General features: G+C 39.5%; 1 protein-coding gene and 1 pseudogene across 4 annotated transcripts in view; one reads left to right on the forward strand and one right to left on the reverse strand.

Moving 5' to 3' along the window:
• Positions 1-65: 65 nt before the first annotated feature.
• The window catches only part of ZNF143 (zinc finger protein 143), a 67,151-nt gene continuing 49,360 nt past the window's right edge, over positions 66-17,856 (reverse strand). For all 4 annotated transcript variants that reach the window (XM_061440828.1, XM_061440827.1, XM_061440829.1 and 1 more), the window contains 4 exons: positions 17,631-17,779; positions 14,567-14,728; positions 1,930-2,076; positions 66-1,073 (listed from right to left, as the gene is read on the reverse strand). In XM_061440828.1, the coding sequence (XP_061296812.1) occupies positions 990-1,073; positions 1,930-2,076; positions 14,567-14,728; positions 17,631-17,779 (542 nt within the window). In that variant the 3' untranslated portion in view covers positions 66-989. The remainder of the gene's footprint in view (positions 1,074-1,929; positions 2,077-14,566; positions 14,729-17,630; positions 17,780-17,856) is intronic.
• On the forward strand, positions 2,939-3,991 carry LOC133261959 (CBY1-interacting BAR domain-containing protein 1-like; annotated as a pseudogene).

Here is a 17,856-nt window from a genome sequence, read left to right on the forward strand (position 1 = left end):
ATTAGTGGTGTTTTCTACAACTCTTCCCCCCACCCCATACCAATTTAATGAAACAAATATAAAGGTAACATTTTAAAAATTGCTGTATTCAAAATTAATAATAAACTTTAGGGTAAATAAGCTTTAAAACAAAGGTACATAAGCAAAAATAAATAATTTACACCAACCCACTAACCTAATTTTCAGAGTAAAGCCATTTCCAATTACAGCACTATTATCCCGGGCTCCAGCCTGTGGTCAAGCTTTGATAGTTCGTTATTTTTAAGAAACAGTAACAAAAAAACTGAACACTCAGGAAATCATCTTTAACAAAACCGAAGTACTGGATTTAACTTTTTAATTTTAAATAACCAAACTTTGTAATTTTATACATAATCCAATGTAATGCTAATATAATTAGCACTTCAGCTTGCAGAGCTGGAATTTAACAGGGGTGGAAAACTGTAATGAATAGTCTTCAAACCGTGAGATATTTAATACAAATAAAAATGGACAAGTATACAGTAGAACAAAAACTGCAGACACTCTACTAGCTGAGGGAAATATCTGAAGGCTTTACATCCTTTATTATCCATGATGGCTTTTGGAATTATGATTGTTTGACGTATAGAACCTTTGACATTTTCAATACAGCCTTTATTTACTTTTTTTATAGTAAGTTAAAAATCCATCATAAGACTCCGTAAGACTTCACTGGTCTTGCACGTAGACTCTAGGAGTTTGCAATCTGATAAAAGAGTAACATAAAAAATTACTGTATTGCCCTAATTTCATACTTCCTTGTACACAATACATCAGTTCAGGAAATCTATTCCAAGGGTTATATACACAAAAGTGTCAAGAATAAAATGTTCTCCACTCTTGCATAAAAATGTGTACAGTGTTTCGGGAATGGAAAATTTCTAATTTTCCTGGGCCCGGGCTTCATGGATCTCTGCTGCCTGAAGATGAAAGGCTTCTCTGGCTTTATTGCTCCATTGTTCTGAGGATTAATCATCCAACCCTGGCGTTTCTCCTTGCTGGATCCTGGATGCTATTCTGATGGCTTCTTCCAGAGATGGCTGTTCTCCAAGCTGAAACAGGAACATACACAAAGCCACAGTCAAGATAATGCCAAAGAAATATAATATCCCAGAAGTAAAATTTCTCTCTATAATTCTAACACCTGGGCTTGTTAAAGTACTAATGCTCATCCACAAAACACAAAAATTCCTGCTGGGGAGAATAATGCAGTTTCTTTATACAGGATTTTGATAAATCTTCACACATGCAAGGAACAAAAAGATGCTTATCTTTTCTGTTGGAGATAGAGAGCTTCATGAGCCTTTAGCTTCATGCCCATAAACTAAATTAAAACCAACAGTTGGCATTTTCCTGAGTGCATTCTAACCCTTTCCAAGTAAATATGTTAAAACAAAACAAACTTCCCAAGGAAAGGTAATCTACACCTCATATTCTAGATTCTCTGAATGCAGTGACTTCCCAGAGACTGTATTCTTCATAGTCTTCTGACATTCCCCATCATAACATACAGCTGTTGTGCAGGGACATTTTTGAGGACTAACTTGGGAGTCTATGTTTACAGGTGGTTCATTTCCAAGGAATAATTCTTAAATGCTTTATGGAATCCTGCCTAATTAAAACTTTTATTCTGACAGTAAAGATGGCTGGTCAGGTACACACAGGGATGTATATACCAGGAGCTTTATACTTCTTGTTATAAATTCCCTTATAACACGCAAAGATAGTAGCAAACAAAGTTTTAGTCTCTTTGAGTTTATTTCAAACATGGCAATTTCCTTAAAGGAGCTAAGCACTGCGTATTATTCTGTGGCCTGCTTCTGTGAATGCCATGCATCAGAGCACAGTGACAAGGCTGAGGGCTGAACAGCACTGCTGTCGACAGAGGACAGCTGCCATTGTACTCACCTGAACCGCAATCTGGGTGCCGTTGGATGTTGCCACTAAGGTCAAAGGTCTGGTTTCTGTGGTTACTAAGTGATGGCTATGCTGTTGGTGCCCCATTTCTGATGATGCAGTGTGGAATGCTGCCAAGTCCTGAGCCACAATTGCAACCTTAAAAAATACACAGAAGAATTAAAACTATGATTTAAATAGGTTAAAATCCATTTAATGCAAGGGACTGTCTTCAAATTCAAAAGGAAATCCTCCCTTCTGACCATAGACTTGTAGAAGCTGAAAGCTGGAAAAGACCTTACATATTGTCTATTCTGAACTCCTCTTTTTTTCCTTTTTTGTTTTGACTGCACCTCCCAGACTGTGGGATTTTAGTTCCCCTACGAGGGAGTGAACCCGGGACCTCAACAGTGAGAGCAGAGTCCTAACTACTGTACTGCCATGGAATTCCCATGGACTCCTCTTTTTTGAGGAAGCTGACACTCAGAAAGAAGGGACTTATCTAAAGTTATGAAGCAAGCCGATAGCAAAACAGGATAGAGGACACTGAGAAAGTGGATTCGCTATGTCAGATTTCATTAAACAGAAGAGATGTGACTGTGCCTAGATTCTAATATCCCTAAGCAGCTGCCTGGGAAGTTACACTCATGAATTCATTTATATCTCATATGTCTATTTATTCCTGAGTTTGGATCCGTGGTAGATACACTATTTTCTCCTGTTTATCTGTTGCACTACAAATTAGATTTCCATTAACCAAAAAGGACCTACTATGTAACACAGGGAATTCTGCTCAGTGTTATGTGGCGGCCTGGATGGGAGGGGAGTCTGGGGGAGAATGGATGCATGTACAGGTATGGCTGAGTCCCTTCGCTGTTCACCTGAAACTATCACAACATTGTTTGTTAATTAGCCATTCCCCAATACAAAATAAAAGGTTTTAAAAAATTAGATTTCCATTAAATGCTTAAAATTAAACAAAAAATTAAAAATAAAATAATTTGGGCGCACGGGGCGGGCTGTTGCGCCCCGGCGCACGTCCGGGTGCCAAGACCCTGTCGTTGGGTCTCAGCCCAGGGTCTCCGGCCATGAGCGAGGCAGCATGTTGAGGCGCAGCTTGGAAAACCGGGACGCTCAGACCAGACAACTGCAAGATGCTGTCACCAATGTGGAGAAACATTTCGGAGAGCTGTGCCAGATCTTTGCTGCTTACGTGTGGAAAACTGCCCGACTGCGAGACAAAGTGGACCTCCTGGTGAACGAAATCAACGTATATGCCTCTACCGAGACTCCGCACTTAAAGCAGGGCCTGAAAAACTTTGCTGACGAGTTTGCCAAACTTCAAGATTATTGACAAGCTGAGTTATATTTTATAATAATTCTCAATAGGTTGAAAGACTTGAAGCCAAAGTAGTTGAACCTTTGAAAGCTTATGGAACCATTGTAAAAATGAAGCGAGATGATCTCAAAGCAACATTAACAGCAAGGAATCGAGAAGCTAAACAGTTAACTCAGTTAGAAAGAACACGTCAGAGAAACCCATCTGATCGACATGTTATTTCACAGGCAGAAACTGAATTACAAAGAGCTACAATGGATGCTACCCGAACAACTCGTCATCTGGAGGAAACTATTGACAATTTTGAAAAGCAGAAAATAAAGGATATAAAGACTATATTTTCAGAATTCATCACTATTGAAATATTATTTCACGGCAAAGCTTTAGAGGTCTACACTGCTGCCTACCAAAATATACAAAAGATTGATGAAGAAGAAGATTTAGAGGTTTTCCGACATTCTCTGTATCCGCAAGATTATTCATCCCGTTTAGATATTGTAAGAGCAAATTCGAAGTCACCTCTTCAAAGATCATTGTCTGCTAAGTGTGTATCTGGAACAGGACAGGTATTGACCTGTCGACTAAGAAAGGATCACCAAACAGAAGATGATGATGAAGAGGATGAAGACTTAGATGTTACAGAAGAAGAAAATTAAATTACTTAAGTAAATTTTGCATTTCCATTTTCATCTTAAATGACCTGGAATCCAGAATTACTAAAATTGCAAAACATAATACTGGCTTGATATGTTAAACCTCAAAATTAAATCCTACTGGAAATGTAGAAATAATTAAAGGAAATTTATGCCAACCAAAAAAAAAATAAATAAAATAATTTTAAATAAAAATATTTTAAAATTAAAAATAAAATTAGATTTCCACAGGGAATTCCCTGGTGATACAGTGGTTAGGACTCAGCCCTTTCACTGCCGTGAGTCTGGGTTCCAGCCCTGGTCAGGGAATTGAACTAAGATCCCAGCAAGCTGCACAGCATGGCCAAAAAAAAGAAATAAAAAGATTTCCATTAACTGGGAAAACAAAGTACCAGGAACATTACTACATGGCATGAGGGATCTTAGTTTTCCAACCAAGGACTGAACCCATGACCCCTGTAGTGGAAGCATGGAATCCTAACCACTGGATTACCAGGGAATTAATTCCCAGCAACACATTGTCACAGTCACTTCCTCTTTTAGATCCCACGGAATCTTTCCAACCTGTTCCTGAAGCACCTCGTCAGAGTGGTTAAAAGTGCTTTTGTGGCTCTTAAACTACAAATGCAGCTTTTTCTGTGTAGATAATAACATAGAAAATAGCATCAACTACATGTCATATGATATTTCAGTATTCTGTTCAGCCAAACTTAGAGAAAGAATAGGTTAAAAACTGAAATTACTATTTTACTTGGCCATTAATCCAGTAAGAATGCTAGATTTTAGTGCTAATAGATATTTAGCTTGGATCAATCCCAGTATTGGTCCATAGTCCAGCAACAGATTTTAGTCCAACAACAGGGGAGAAGCTTATATTAGACTTACTTTCCTTCAGGTAACAATCATAAAGTGTCAAAAAAATATGAAAAAGCAACCATCTGAAGGCACTGGTGAATGGTGAAAAGCAGGCAGGAAATGGAGGGGATTCTCAATAGAAGGGAACCACACTGGGTCACATTGGTTTCAACAGCTTTTCCACTTGAGGGCAGTCACCAATCTGCAGCATAAGGCAACTTATGGTATAAGATATTGAAGTCCAGGGCTGCCAGAATGGCTATATATTGAAAGGGATATCCTAGAAAGGAGAAAACCAGAGGGAGGGGGACCCCCCAAACCTGTATATAAGTTCCTCTCAATTCTTTAAGACCTCAGAACTGCAAATGTGTTGGGGAGGTGTCAATAAATCTGGAATAAAGCAGCAGCTAGAAGGCTAAAAACCTGAAAAGAGGATTCAGTGATACTCACCACAGGGCAGACAGAATTTAGAATTTCAACCCCACCAAGTTTAGAAGGGCTTGGAAAATACCTCAGGCTTTCCACTGACTACATTTTAGGAATAAAGACTATGTCCCAGGACTAAAGACTCACTCTGAGACCAAATGCCAAAACCAAAACAAACCTACCTTAATAAAGTGCAAAACCCAGCCTCCATAAGTAACTTAACTACTTGATAAAATTAATATTCTTCAGAGGAAGATAAACAAATTAAAAATCCCCATACTGTATCATCTACAATATCCAGAATACAATAAGAAATTACAACACATGAGAAGAGGAAAATGTAATCCAAGGTCAAGAGAATATGAAGTCAACAGAAACAGACCTTGAGATGATCAATATGTTGTGATTAGCAAACTAGGACTTTAAGACAATTATTATATGTTAAAAGGCTTATGGAATTCACACAAGGGGAAATCTCAGTAAATAAATGAAAACTATAAAAAAGTAAATTCTACAGTCAAAAATGACAATATCTAAAATTATCTAAATGGGCCTAATAAAAGATGGGTAAAATAGGTGATGTCAAAAGAAAAGATCAGTGAACTCAAAGACAGAGCAATAAGAATTATCTATCTGAAGAACTAAGAAAAAAAAAGAATGCACCCCCCAGAAACTTGTGGGAAAACACCAAGTTAATATACATATACTTTAGAGACCCAGAAGTAGAAGAGAAACAATGAGGCAGAATTAAAAACTTTTGATGAAATAATGGCATAACTTTTCCTAAATTTGATAAAAACACAAACACCCTTCCCTACAAAAAACATTACCATATAATGTTTCATGGATCACAATAAACTGTGGAAAATTCTGAAAGAGATGGAAATACCAGACCACCTGACCTGCCTCTTGAGAAACCTATATGCAGGTCAGGAAGCAACAGTTAGAACTGGACATGGAACAACAGAGTGGTTCCAAATAGGAAAAGGAGGACGTCAAGGCTGTATATTGTCACCCTGTTTATTTAACTTATACGCAGAGTACATCATGAGAAACGCCGGACTGGAAGAAACACAAGCTGGAATCAAGATTGCCAGGAGAAATATCAATAACCTCAGATATGCAGATGACACCACCCTTATGGCAGAAAGTGAAGAGGAACTCAAAAGCCTCTTGATGAAAGTGAAAGAGGAGAGTGAAAAAGTTGGCTTAAAGCTCAACATTCAGAAAACAAAGATCATGGCATCCAGTCCCATCACTTCATGGGAAACAGATGGGGAAACAGTGGAAACAGTGTCAGACTTTATTTTTTGGGCTCCAAAATCACTGCAGATGGTGACTGCAGCCATGAAGTTAAAAGACGCTTACTCCTTGGAAGGAAAGTTATGACCAACCTAGACAGCATATTCAAAAGCAGAGACATTACTTTGCCAACAAAGGTCCGTCTAGTCGAGGCTATGGTTTTTCCTGTGGTCATGTATGGATGTGAGAGTTGGACTGTGAGGAAGGCTGAGCACCGAAGAATTGATGCTTTTGAACTGTGGTGTTGGAGAAGACTCTTGAGAGTCCCTTGGACTACAAGGAGATCCAACCAGTCCATTCTGAAGGAGATCAGCCCTGGGATTTCTTTGGAAGGACTGATGCTAAAGCTGAAACTCCAGTACTTTGGCCACCTCATGCGAAGAGTTGACTCATTGGAAAAGACTCTGATGCTGGGAGGGATTGAGGGCAGGAGGAGAAGGGGACGACAGAGGATGAGATGGCTGGATGGCATCACTGACTCGATGGACGTGAGTCTCCGTGAACTCCAGGAGTTGGTGATGGACAGGGAGGCCTGGCGTGCTGCGATTCATGGGGTCGCAAAGAGTCGGACACGACTGAGCGACTGATCTGATCTGAATATTATATATGTTGTCTTATAATTACATATAAGAAACCTAGGAGATAAATACAAAGAAGACCACACCATAATTACATTGCTAAAAAGCAAATATAAAGAGTCTAGAAAATAGCCAGAGGAAAAACTGGTGTATCATATACAGGGGAACAATGATATGAAGATGGCTGATTTCTCACCAGAAACAATGAAGGACAGAGACAATTTAAAGTGCTGAAAGAAAAAAAAAAAAAGAAACCCGGCCAATTCTATATCTAGCAAAAATATCCTTCAAGACAAAAATATGTTTCAAACAGAAAGGCGACATAACATGTTTTCAAATAAGCAAAACCAGAGAATTTGTCACTGTAGATCTGCACTACAAACAATGCTAAAGTATATCCTTCAGGGGACTTTCCTGGTGGCCCAATGATAAAGAATCTGCCTTGCAAGCAGGGGACACAGGTCTGGTCCCTGACTGGGGAACTAAGACCCCACATGTTGCAGAGCAACTAAGCCCAAGTGCCGCAGTTACTGAGCCCGCAGGTACAACTACCGAAGCCTGCTCACTCTGGAGCCTGCACAGCAACCACGCACTGCACGGAGAGATCCTGTGCGCCACAGCTAAGACCTGACACAGCCAAAATGAGTTAACTAATTTAAAAAACAAAATATATCCTTCAGGCCAAATGGATGTCATTTAGACACTTAGTCTACAGAAAGGCATAAGAGGCACTGGAAATTGTAAACCAGCAGATAAGTATAAAATATTATGTTTCCCATCATCTTGTAACTTACTTAAAAGATTAACTGCTTATGCTAAAAAATAATATTGCACTGCGGGGGTTTTAATATCTGTAAATATAAAATAAATCACAGCAGCACAAAGAGTAGGGACATAAATGAAAATATACTGCTTCAAGGTTTTATGTAAACTAGTAACAATCTTAAGTCTAAGGAGACCGCAATAACTTAAGGATGCACATTTTAATCCCCGGGGCAACCTCAAAAAGGTAACAGAGAAGGGTATAATTATGTAGTCATTTGAGGAATTAAAATGAAATATGTACACACCTAATAACAGCGTTTCAAAAACCTAGAAGTAAAAAAAGAAACAACTAAAAGGGAGACAAATCCACAATCATAGTTGAAGATATCAATTACTTTTTCTTAGTAACTGATAGAACAAATATATAAAAGATTAATAAGGTTATAGAATATTTGAACAACACTATCAACCACCTTAACTTAAAGTGTAACATGCTATACACAAGTGCAGAACACACATTCTTTTCAAATACATATGAAATACAATAGGAAATCAATGAAAGACAAAGGGAAAACAAGTCTCAAATTTCAAAATAATAATATCTTACCATATGATTCTCTGACCAAAACAGACTTAAATTAAAAATCAAGAAAAACAGGTATTGAGAAAAGTACCAGATATTAAGAAATTATCAGGGCTTCCCTGGTGGCTCAGATGGTAAAGAATCTGCCCACAATGTGGAAGACCCAGGTTCGATCCCTGGGTCAGGAAGATCCCCCTGGAGAAGGAAATGGCTACCCACTCCAGTATCCTTGCCTGGAGAATCCATGGACAGAGGAGCCGGGCAGGCTACAGTCTAGAGTCACAGAGTCAAACACGACTGAGCAACTAACATTTTCTCTTTCAAGAAATTAAACCTACATGCAAATTAAAACCACAATGATATACCATTTCACATCTACAAGAATGGCTAAACTTTTAAATAGCAACAACTCAAAATGTTGATGATATGAAACAAACAGAACTATTGTGAGTGGGAGTGTGAGTGGGGTCAAACCACTTTGAAGGACTGCTTGACACTTTCATATAAAGTTAAATATACCTCTACCCTATGACTCAACAATTCCACTAACAGGTTATTAATCTGAGAATGAGAATATGTGTCTACAAATATACTTGTACTAGAATTTTTACCACCGTCTTAATTCATAATAGAAAAAAAAAAAACTGGAAGCATCTCAAATATTTGTTCATCAAGGGGAGAATCTATCAATAAATTGTGATACACTCCTAACCACAGAATACTGCTTAGCAATAAAAATGAAGGAACTCATGTTATAAACAAGAACATGGATAAATCTCCAAAATGTTATGTTAAACAAAAAAACACAAAACAAGAGAGTTCATACTCTGGCATCACTATGCAAAATTCAAGGAAAGACAAGATAATACAGTCAGAACAACTAGATGGACACTGACTGGATGGGGTCCCAAGAGAACTTTCTGGTGTGACAGAAATGTTCTAGATCTTGTTTGGGATGGGATGGGTGTGTATGTTTAACAACTCACTAAACTGTAAACTTTCTGTACAGGTAGTGGTCCAGTGATTAGGATTCTGTGCTTCTACTGCCAGGAGCCCAGGTGTGATCCCTGGTTGGGGAACTAAGATCCTGCAAACCACATGATGTGGGGAAAAAAAAATCTATGCATTTCACTGTATATAAATTTTACCTCAATGAAGAAGAAACAATTGCAGGCTAATATGAAAAACATGTTCAACCTCACTAATAGACAAGTTAAAGTGAAAATATAACTTATCTTTTGCTTGTGAATAATGCAAATGTGAAAAACAAAATCCTCAGTGCTATCAAGAGTACAGTGAAATAAGAATACTTTTAGATCCATGGCATAATTATTAAAACTCTCCAGAAAGGAATTTAGCAATATTCTTTTTAGAAGAAGGTTAAAATAGTTCATCAGTTCAGTTCAGTTCAGTCGCTCAGTCTTGTCTGACTCTTTGCGACCCCATGACTCGCAGCACGCCAGGCCTCCCTGTCCATCAACAACTCCCGGAGTTCACTCAGACTCATGTCCAACAAGTCGGTGATGCCCTCCAGCCATCTCATCCTCTGTCGTCCCCTTCTCCTCCTGCCCCCAATCCCTCCCAGCATCAGAGTCTTTTCCAATGAGTCAACTCTTCGCATGAGGTGGCCAAAGTACTGGAGTTTCAGCTTTAGCATCATTCCTTCCAAAGAACACCCAGGGCTGATCTCCTTCAGAATGAACTGGTTGGATCTCCTTGCAGTCTCTCAAGAGACTTCTCCAACACCACAGTTCAAAAGCATCAATTCTTCGGTGCTCAGCTTTCTTCACAGTCCAAGTCTCACATCCATACATGACCACTGGAAAAACCACAGCCTTGACTAGACGGATCTTTGTTGGCAAAGTAATGTCTCTGCTTTTTAATATGCTGTCTAGGTTGGTCATAACTTTCCTTCCAAGGAGTAAGCTTCTTTTAATTTCATGGCTGCAATCACCATCTACAGTGATTTTGGAGCCCCCAAAAATAAAGTCTGACACTGTTTCCACTGTTTCCCCATCTATTTCCCATGAAGTGATGGGACCAGATGCCATGATCTTCGTTTTCTGAATGTTGAGCTTAAAGCCAACTTTTTCACTCTCCTCTTTCACTCATCAAGAGGCTTTTTAGTTCCTCTTCACTTTCTGCCATAAGGGTGGTGTCATCTGCATATCTGAGGTTAGTGATATTTCTCCCGGCAATCTTGATTCCAGTTTGTGCTTCTTCCAGCCCAGTGTTTATCATGATGTACTCTGCATAGAAGTTAAATAAGCAGGGTGACAATATACAGCCTTGACGTACTCCTTTTCCTATTTGGAACCAGTCTGTTGTTCCATGTCCAGTTCTAACTGTTGCTTCCTGACCTGCATATAGGTTTCTCAAGAGGCAGGTCAGGTGGTCTGGTATTTCCATCTCTTTCAGAATTTTCCACAGTTTATTGTGATGCACACAGTCAAAGGCTTTGGCATAGTCAATAAAGCCATTAATCTAATAATTCCATGACTAGAATTTGTTTCCCATGAAAATAATCAGAGACTTGCAGAACAATCTGTGTATGTGGAATGCGTTAATACATGATGGTATATCTTGCATTGCAGGCAGATTCTTTACCGTTGAGCTACCGGGAAAGCCCTATAGTATATCCATTTGATCAACTGTTTTATAAATATTAAAAATTCTTTCAAAAGAACATTTAATTGATATGAGGAAGTGCTCAGGATATAGTGTTAAGTGGATGACAAGCATACAAAATTGTATTATTATCCTCAACTTTGTTCATACACACATATACACAGAAAACAAGATGAACAGTCCTAAATGTTGAGACTAGTTATTTTAACCTCAAGGGATTATAGCTGATTTTTAGTTTGAGTCTCTATTTTCAAATTCTTTTGGGTACATACCTTTAAGTGGAATTACAGGATCATATGTAAATCTATCTATGTTCAACTTTTAAAAGAACTGCTATATTGATTTCCACAGCAGCTACATTCCCATGAGCAATGCACAAGATTTCCAATTTCTTTATATTGTCCCCAAATTTGTTATCTTCTGTTTTTGGATAAGAGTCATTCTAATGGGGGTAAAGTGGGGTCTCACTGTGATTTTGATTTGTATTTTCCTAAAGGTCATTTAGCACATGGAAAGGTATTCAACATCATTCTGCCATAAGGGTGGTGTCATCTGCATATCTGAGGTTATTGATATTTCGGCAATCGTGATTCCAGCTTGTGCTTCTTCCAGTCCAGCATTTCTCATGATGTACTCTGCATAGAAGTTAAATATGCAGGGTGACAATATAGCCTTGATGTACTCCTTTTCCTATTTGGAACCAGTCTGTTGTTCCATTTCCAGTTCTAACTGTTGCTTCCTGACCTGCATACAGGTTTATCAAGATGCAGGTCAAGTGGTCTGGTATTCCCATCTCCTTCAGAATTTTCCACAGTTTATTGTGATCCACAGTCAAAGGCTTTGGCATAGTCAACAAAACAGAAATAGATGTTTTTTGGAAACTCTCTTGCTTTTTCGATGATCCAGCGTATGTTGGCAATTTGATCTCTGGTTCCTCTGCCTTTTCTAAAACCAGCTTGAACATCTGGAAGTTCATGGTTCATGTATTGCTGAAGCCTGGCTTGGAGAATTTTGAGAATTACTTTACTAGCTTGTGAGATGAGTCCAATTGTGCGGTAGTTTGAGCATTTTTTGGCATTGCCTTTGGGACTGGAATGAAAACTGACCTTTTCCAGTCCTGTGGCCACTGCTGAGTTTTCCAAATTTGCTGGCATATTGAGTGCAGCACTTTCATAGCATCATCTTTTAGGATTTGAAACAGCTCAACTGTAATTCTATTGTCTCCACTAGCTTTGTTCGTAGTGATGCTTCCTAAGGCCCACTTGACTTCACATTCCAGGATGTCTGGCTCTAGGTGAGTGTGAGTGATCACACCATCGTGATTATCTGGGTCGTGAAGATCTTTTTTATACAGTTCTGTGTATCCTTGCCACCTCTTCTTACTATCTTCTGCTTCTGTTAGGTCCATACCATTTCTGTCCTTTATTGAGCCCATGTTTGCATGAAATATTCCCTTGGTATCTCTAATTTTCTTGAAGAGCTCTGTAGTCTTTCCCATTCTGTTGTTTTCCTCTATTTCTGTGCATTGATCGCTGAGGAAGGCTTTCTTATCTCTCCTTGCTATTCTTTGGAACTCTGCATTCAAATGGGTATATCTTTCCTTTTCTCCTTTGCTTTTCACTTCTCTTCTTTTCACAGTTATTTGTAAGGCCTCCTCAGACCACCATTTTGCTTTTTTGCATTTCTTTTTCTTGGGAATGGTCTTGATTCCTGTCCCCTGTACAATGTCACGAACCTCCGTCCACAGTTCATCAGGCACCCTGTTTATCACTGTCTTTGGTAAGCAGAAGTAGTTTTGAAAAAGTCCAATTTATCCAAAAAGAAAAAATTTTATTGTTAGTGCATTTTGTATCCTGTCTATGAAATTTTTATCCTAAGGTTACAAAAACATTTACTTTTAGAAGCTTTTTGATTCTGATTCCTGTATTTCAAGGTCCAGAAGACTTTTAACTTTGTTCTTTTTTTCAGGACTTTGCATGTTCTTTTTAGGTCCTTTGTATTTTCATATAAATATTGGAATTGGGTTATGTGTATCTTAAAAAATGCCTTCTGAAATTTTGATTGTGATAGTACTCAATCTACAAATGAATTTAGGAAGAATAATAGCTATGAATTTTGACAGACCCTTGCATTGAACAGGGTACAGTAGCTGAAGTGAAACTTAGCATTGTCTTCAGCATAGCACAGCAACAATTTTTGTGTGCGTGTGTTGTTGTAATGTCTTCAATTTTTTATTTATTCATTTATTTGGCTGTGCTGGGTCTTAGTTGCAGCATGCCGGATCTTTTTTTTTTTTTTTTCCAGTTTTGGCAGTCAGAATCTTTAAGTTTCAGCATGTGGGATCTAGTTCCCCAGCCAGGTGCCCTCTGCATTGGCAGCACAGAGTACTAGCCACTGGACCACCAGGGAAGACCCTATAAGAACAGTTTTTAAATGTATTAACCAAAATCATTTAAGATGAATGAAAAATAAAAGTACAAAGAGATACATAAGATTTGGTACCACTGTGCTGACCATCAAAAGGGGAGGAGGCACTCTAAAAGGCTACAGATAAGAATGTAGATGTGTACAACCCTAGAAACGAAGTTTGGCAATGCTTATCACAGTTACAAATGTGTATGTCTTTTCAGCCAGCAGTTTCACTCTAGGGATTTATCTAGTAGCAGATATATTCACACACATAAAAAATCCCATGTGCACAAGATTATGTGTTGTCTGAAACAGCAAAAGACTTTAAATAAATTACGGCATGTCCATACAGTGGAATATGATATAGCTTAGAACAAGAATGAGAGAGAATTCCCTGGCAATCCAGCGGTTAGGACTCTTCACTTTCACTTCCAGCGCCCAGGTTCAGTGCCCGGCTGGGAACTAAGATCCTGCAAACCGTGCGGCGCCACCAGATTATCAAAAAAAAAAAAAAAGAACAGGAAAACTCTCTATATAAAGACACAGAAAGATGTTCTGGATGTACTATTAAGATTAAAAAAAACAAGGAGATGAGAAACACTACTGTGCTTACTACCGTATAAAGGGTGGGGGGAGATGACTATTTGTGTGTGTGTGTGTGCTCAGTCGCTCAGTTGTATCTAACTCTTGTGATCCCAGGGGCTGTTATGGGGTATATGCAAAAATCAATCCTATTTTACATATGAAAAAAAAACTGAGACTCAGAGGGCTGTGTAGCTAAGAAGCTTTAAAACTGAGATTCAATCTGAAGTTTATGTGCTTAACCACTGGACTTCCCAGGGAGCGCGAGTGGTAAAGAACCGTCTGCCAATGTGGAACACGTAAGAGACATGGGTTTGAGCCCTGGAGGAGGGCATGGCAACCCACTGCAGTATTCTTGCCTGGAGAATCCCATGGACAGAGGAGCTTGGCGGGTGACAGTCAACAGCGTCACAAAGAGGCACACACAACTGAAGTGATTTAGCATGCACGATACCACACCGTACATCTATGACTAACAATTTTGATACTGATATTTGTACCAATTGGTATACAAGAAAAAAGCAATTACCTGCTGCCCTTCTGTACCCTCGGCAGTAACCATAGCAACAGAATGTGCTCCCGCTGAAGAAATGACTGCATCATGAGCAGGTACTGTGATGGGCGTTCCGTCCTGTGTTACCATTGTAATGGTGTTGCCAATGGCCTGCATGTCGGCTTGAGATATGTTGACCTGCAACACAATGCATTTTACAATCAGGCAATGTTTCTTGCTTTATCTGGTCAATTTTATTAAGGACTGAGCCTAAGCCTCCTATGGCTTCCCAGGTGGCTCGGTGGTTAAGAATCCGCCTGCCAGTGCAGGAGATGCAGGTTTGATCCCTGGGTCAGGAAGAACCTCTGGAGAAGGAAATGGCAACCCACTCCAGTATTCTTGCCTGGAAAATTCCATGGACAGAGGAGCCTGGCAGGCTGCAGTCCATGGGGTTGCAAAGAATCAGACACAACTGAGCATGTACACATACAAGTCTTGTTTAAGTCTACTCTGGGAGCAAATAACCATTTTATAATGGAATAAACTCTTTTTAGAAAGAGATCATCAGAAAAACTGAGTGTTTCTTAAATACGTTTTCCTCCTCTCCATCTCTACTGACAATTTAGATTTCTATTTTTCTTTCATCTAATTTTTGCCAATAATACAACTTCTTTCTAGATATTTAACCCCTCCCTAATCATCTTGCACCTTGTCACCTTGGTAAAAAACAAATTTCATTATGCTCCCTGCTCAAATCCCCAGTGACGCCCTATCTGTCCAGAATAAAACTGTTAGTAAATTTGTTTAATCTCATATGCCAATCAGTGGACAAAGAGTACTATGTGGAATTAGTGATGACAGAAGTGAGGAGAAGAGGGATAAATGGGATGGTCCAAGTGCTCTGTATGTTTCTATCCTGAATATATTCTGCTTCTAGCTAACACTGGCACATTCAGTTCAGTTCAGTTCAGTTCAGTCGCTCAGTCGTGTCCGTCAGGCCTCCCTGTCCATCACCAACTCCCGGAGTTCACTCAAACTCACTGAGTTGGTCCATTGAGTTGGTGATGCCATCCAGCCATCTCATCCTCTGTCGTCCCCTTCTCCTCCTGCCCCCAATCCCTCCCAGCATCAGAGTCTTCTCCAATGAGTCAACTCTTAGCATGAGGTGGCCAAAGTACTGGAGTTTCTGCTTTAGCATCATTCCTTCCAAAGAAATCCCAGGGCTGATCTCCTTGCAGTCCAAGGGACTCTCAAGAGTCTTCTCCAACACCACAGTTCAAAAGCATCAATTCTTCGGCATTCAGCCTTCTTCATAGTCCAACTCTCACATCCATACATGACCACAGGAAAAACCATAGCCTTGACTAGACGGACCTTTGTTGGCAAAGTAATGTCTCTGCTTTTGAATATGCTATCTAGGTTGGTTGGTCATAACTTTCCTTCCAAGGAGTAAGCGTCTTTTAATTTCATGGCTGCAGTCACCATCTGCAGTGATTTTGGAGCCCAAAAAATAAAGTCTGACACTGTTTCCACTGTTTCCCCATCTATTTCCCATGAAGTGATGGGACCGGATGCCATGATCTTCGTTTTCTGAATGTTGAGCTTTAAGCCAACTTTTTCACTCTCCACTTTCACTTTCAGCAAGAGGCGTTTGAGTTCCTCTTCACTTTCTGCCATAAGGGTGGTGTCATCTGCATATCTGAGGTTATTGATATTTCTCCCGGCAATCTTGATTCCAGCTTGTGTTTCTTCCAGTCCAGCGTTTCTCATGATGTACTCTGCATATAAGTTAAATAAACAGGGTGACAATATACAACCTTGACGTACTCCTTTTCGTATTTGGAACCAGTCTGGTGTTCCATGTCCAGTTCTAACTGTTGCTTCCTGACCTGCATACAAATTTCTCAAGAAGGCAGGTCAGGTGGTCTGGTATTCCCATCTCTTTCAGAATTTTCCACAGTTTATTGTGATGCACACAGTCAAAGGCTTTGGCATAGTCAATAAAGCAGAAATAGATGTTTTTCTGGAACTCTCTTGCTTTTTCCATGATCGAGCGTATGTTGGCAATTTGATCTCTGGTTCCTCTGCCTTTTCTAAACCAGCTTGAACCTCAGGAAGTTCACGGTTCACGTATTGCTGAAGCCTGGCTTGGAGAATTTTGAGCATTACTTTACTAGCATGTGAGATGAGTGCAATTGTGCAGTAGTTTGAGCATTCTTTGGCATTGCCTTTCTTAGGGACTGGAATGAAAACTGACCTTTTCCAGTCCTGTGGCCACTGCTGAATTTCCCAAATTTGCTGGCATATCGAGTGCAGCACATTAAGAGTTATTTATTCAAAGGGCAGATTAATCATGGGAGGTAAAGTTCTAAAAGAGATGGGTAAAAAGACAGTTCTCCATGGAAGAAGCAGTATTGGGGGATAAAGAAACCCATGCATCTATTTCCGCGGGTATTAAGACAACCTTAGCAAGGGCTTAAAAATGAAATCAAGTCTGAATTATTTTAGGACAGTGGCATCTAGAAAACAATGGCAAGTTTGACTGTCAAACAACAACTCTTATATTGCTTTTCCTGGGGAAATCAAGACAGCTTCCTATTAATTTTGAAGCTAGTTAAATGAACTCCCATGATTCCAAGTAGGGAGAAAGTCACACCCTGGAAATTTTACAGGTTTCCCCATCACTGACTTGCCCAGATCTTTTAATGATGTCCTCATCACCTCTGCCAAACTTCTGCTGATTTCTCAATCTTATCTCCTGGACCTAATTAGCCACCTAATCTATCCCTTCCAAGTTTCACACAGACCCATTACTTTTCACTGTGTTCCTGACCTTCATCACCTTACCTTTGAAAGATACCCATTCCACCACATGAATTCTACAGAGTGACAAACCTTCTCTCTTTATGGACCTCCTTGCGTGTAGTCTCTTTCAGCAAGAAAGAGTCTCTTTCTTCAGGAGATCTAGCACTGCTCACAAGCTGAACTCCAAACTTTGTGCTCCAATTCAAGGCTTTCTTCAACTGGGACCCAACCTGCCTTTCGAGCCCAGGCTCAGAGAAATATTATTTAATGTGTCTGGCTTTTGGTGGGTACTTACATGCTGAGTCCCGTCCTGGGATATGAGTGTAACCTGTTGACTCAACCCAGACTGGGTTACTGTGGCTACTTGGGTAGATACAACGTCATCCCCTTCTACACCTGTAACATATGTGATCTGGGACCCTTTAAGGACATCTTCACCTTGACCTGTTTAAAACAAATGAATCATTTATTTGATCAACCTACCAAGCTCTTTAGAAAACAGAATATTTTAAATATTATGG

This window comes from Bos javanicus, chromosome 15 (genome assembly GCF_032452875.1).
Source record: "Bos javanicus breed banteng chromosome 15, ARS-OSU_banteng_1.0, whole genome shotgun sequence".
NCBI lineage: Eukaryota > Metazoa > Chordata > Mammalia > Artiodactyla > Bovidae > Bos > Bos javanicus.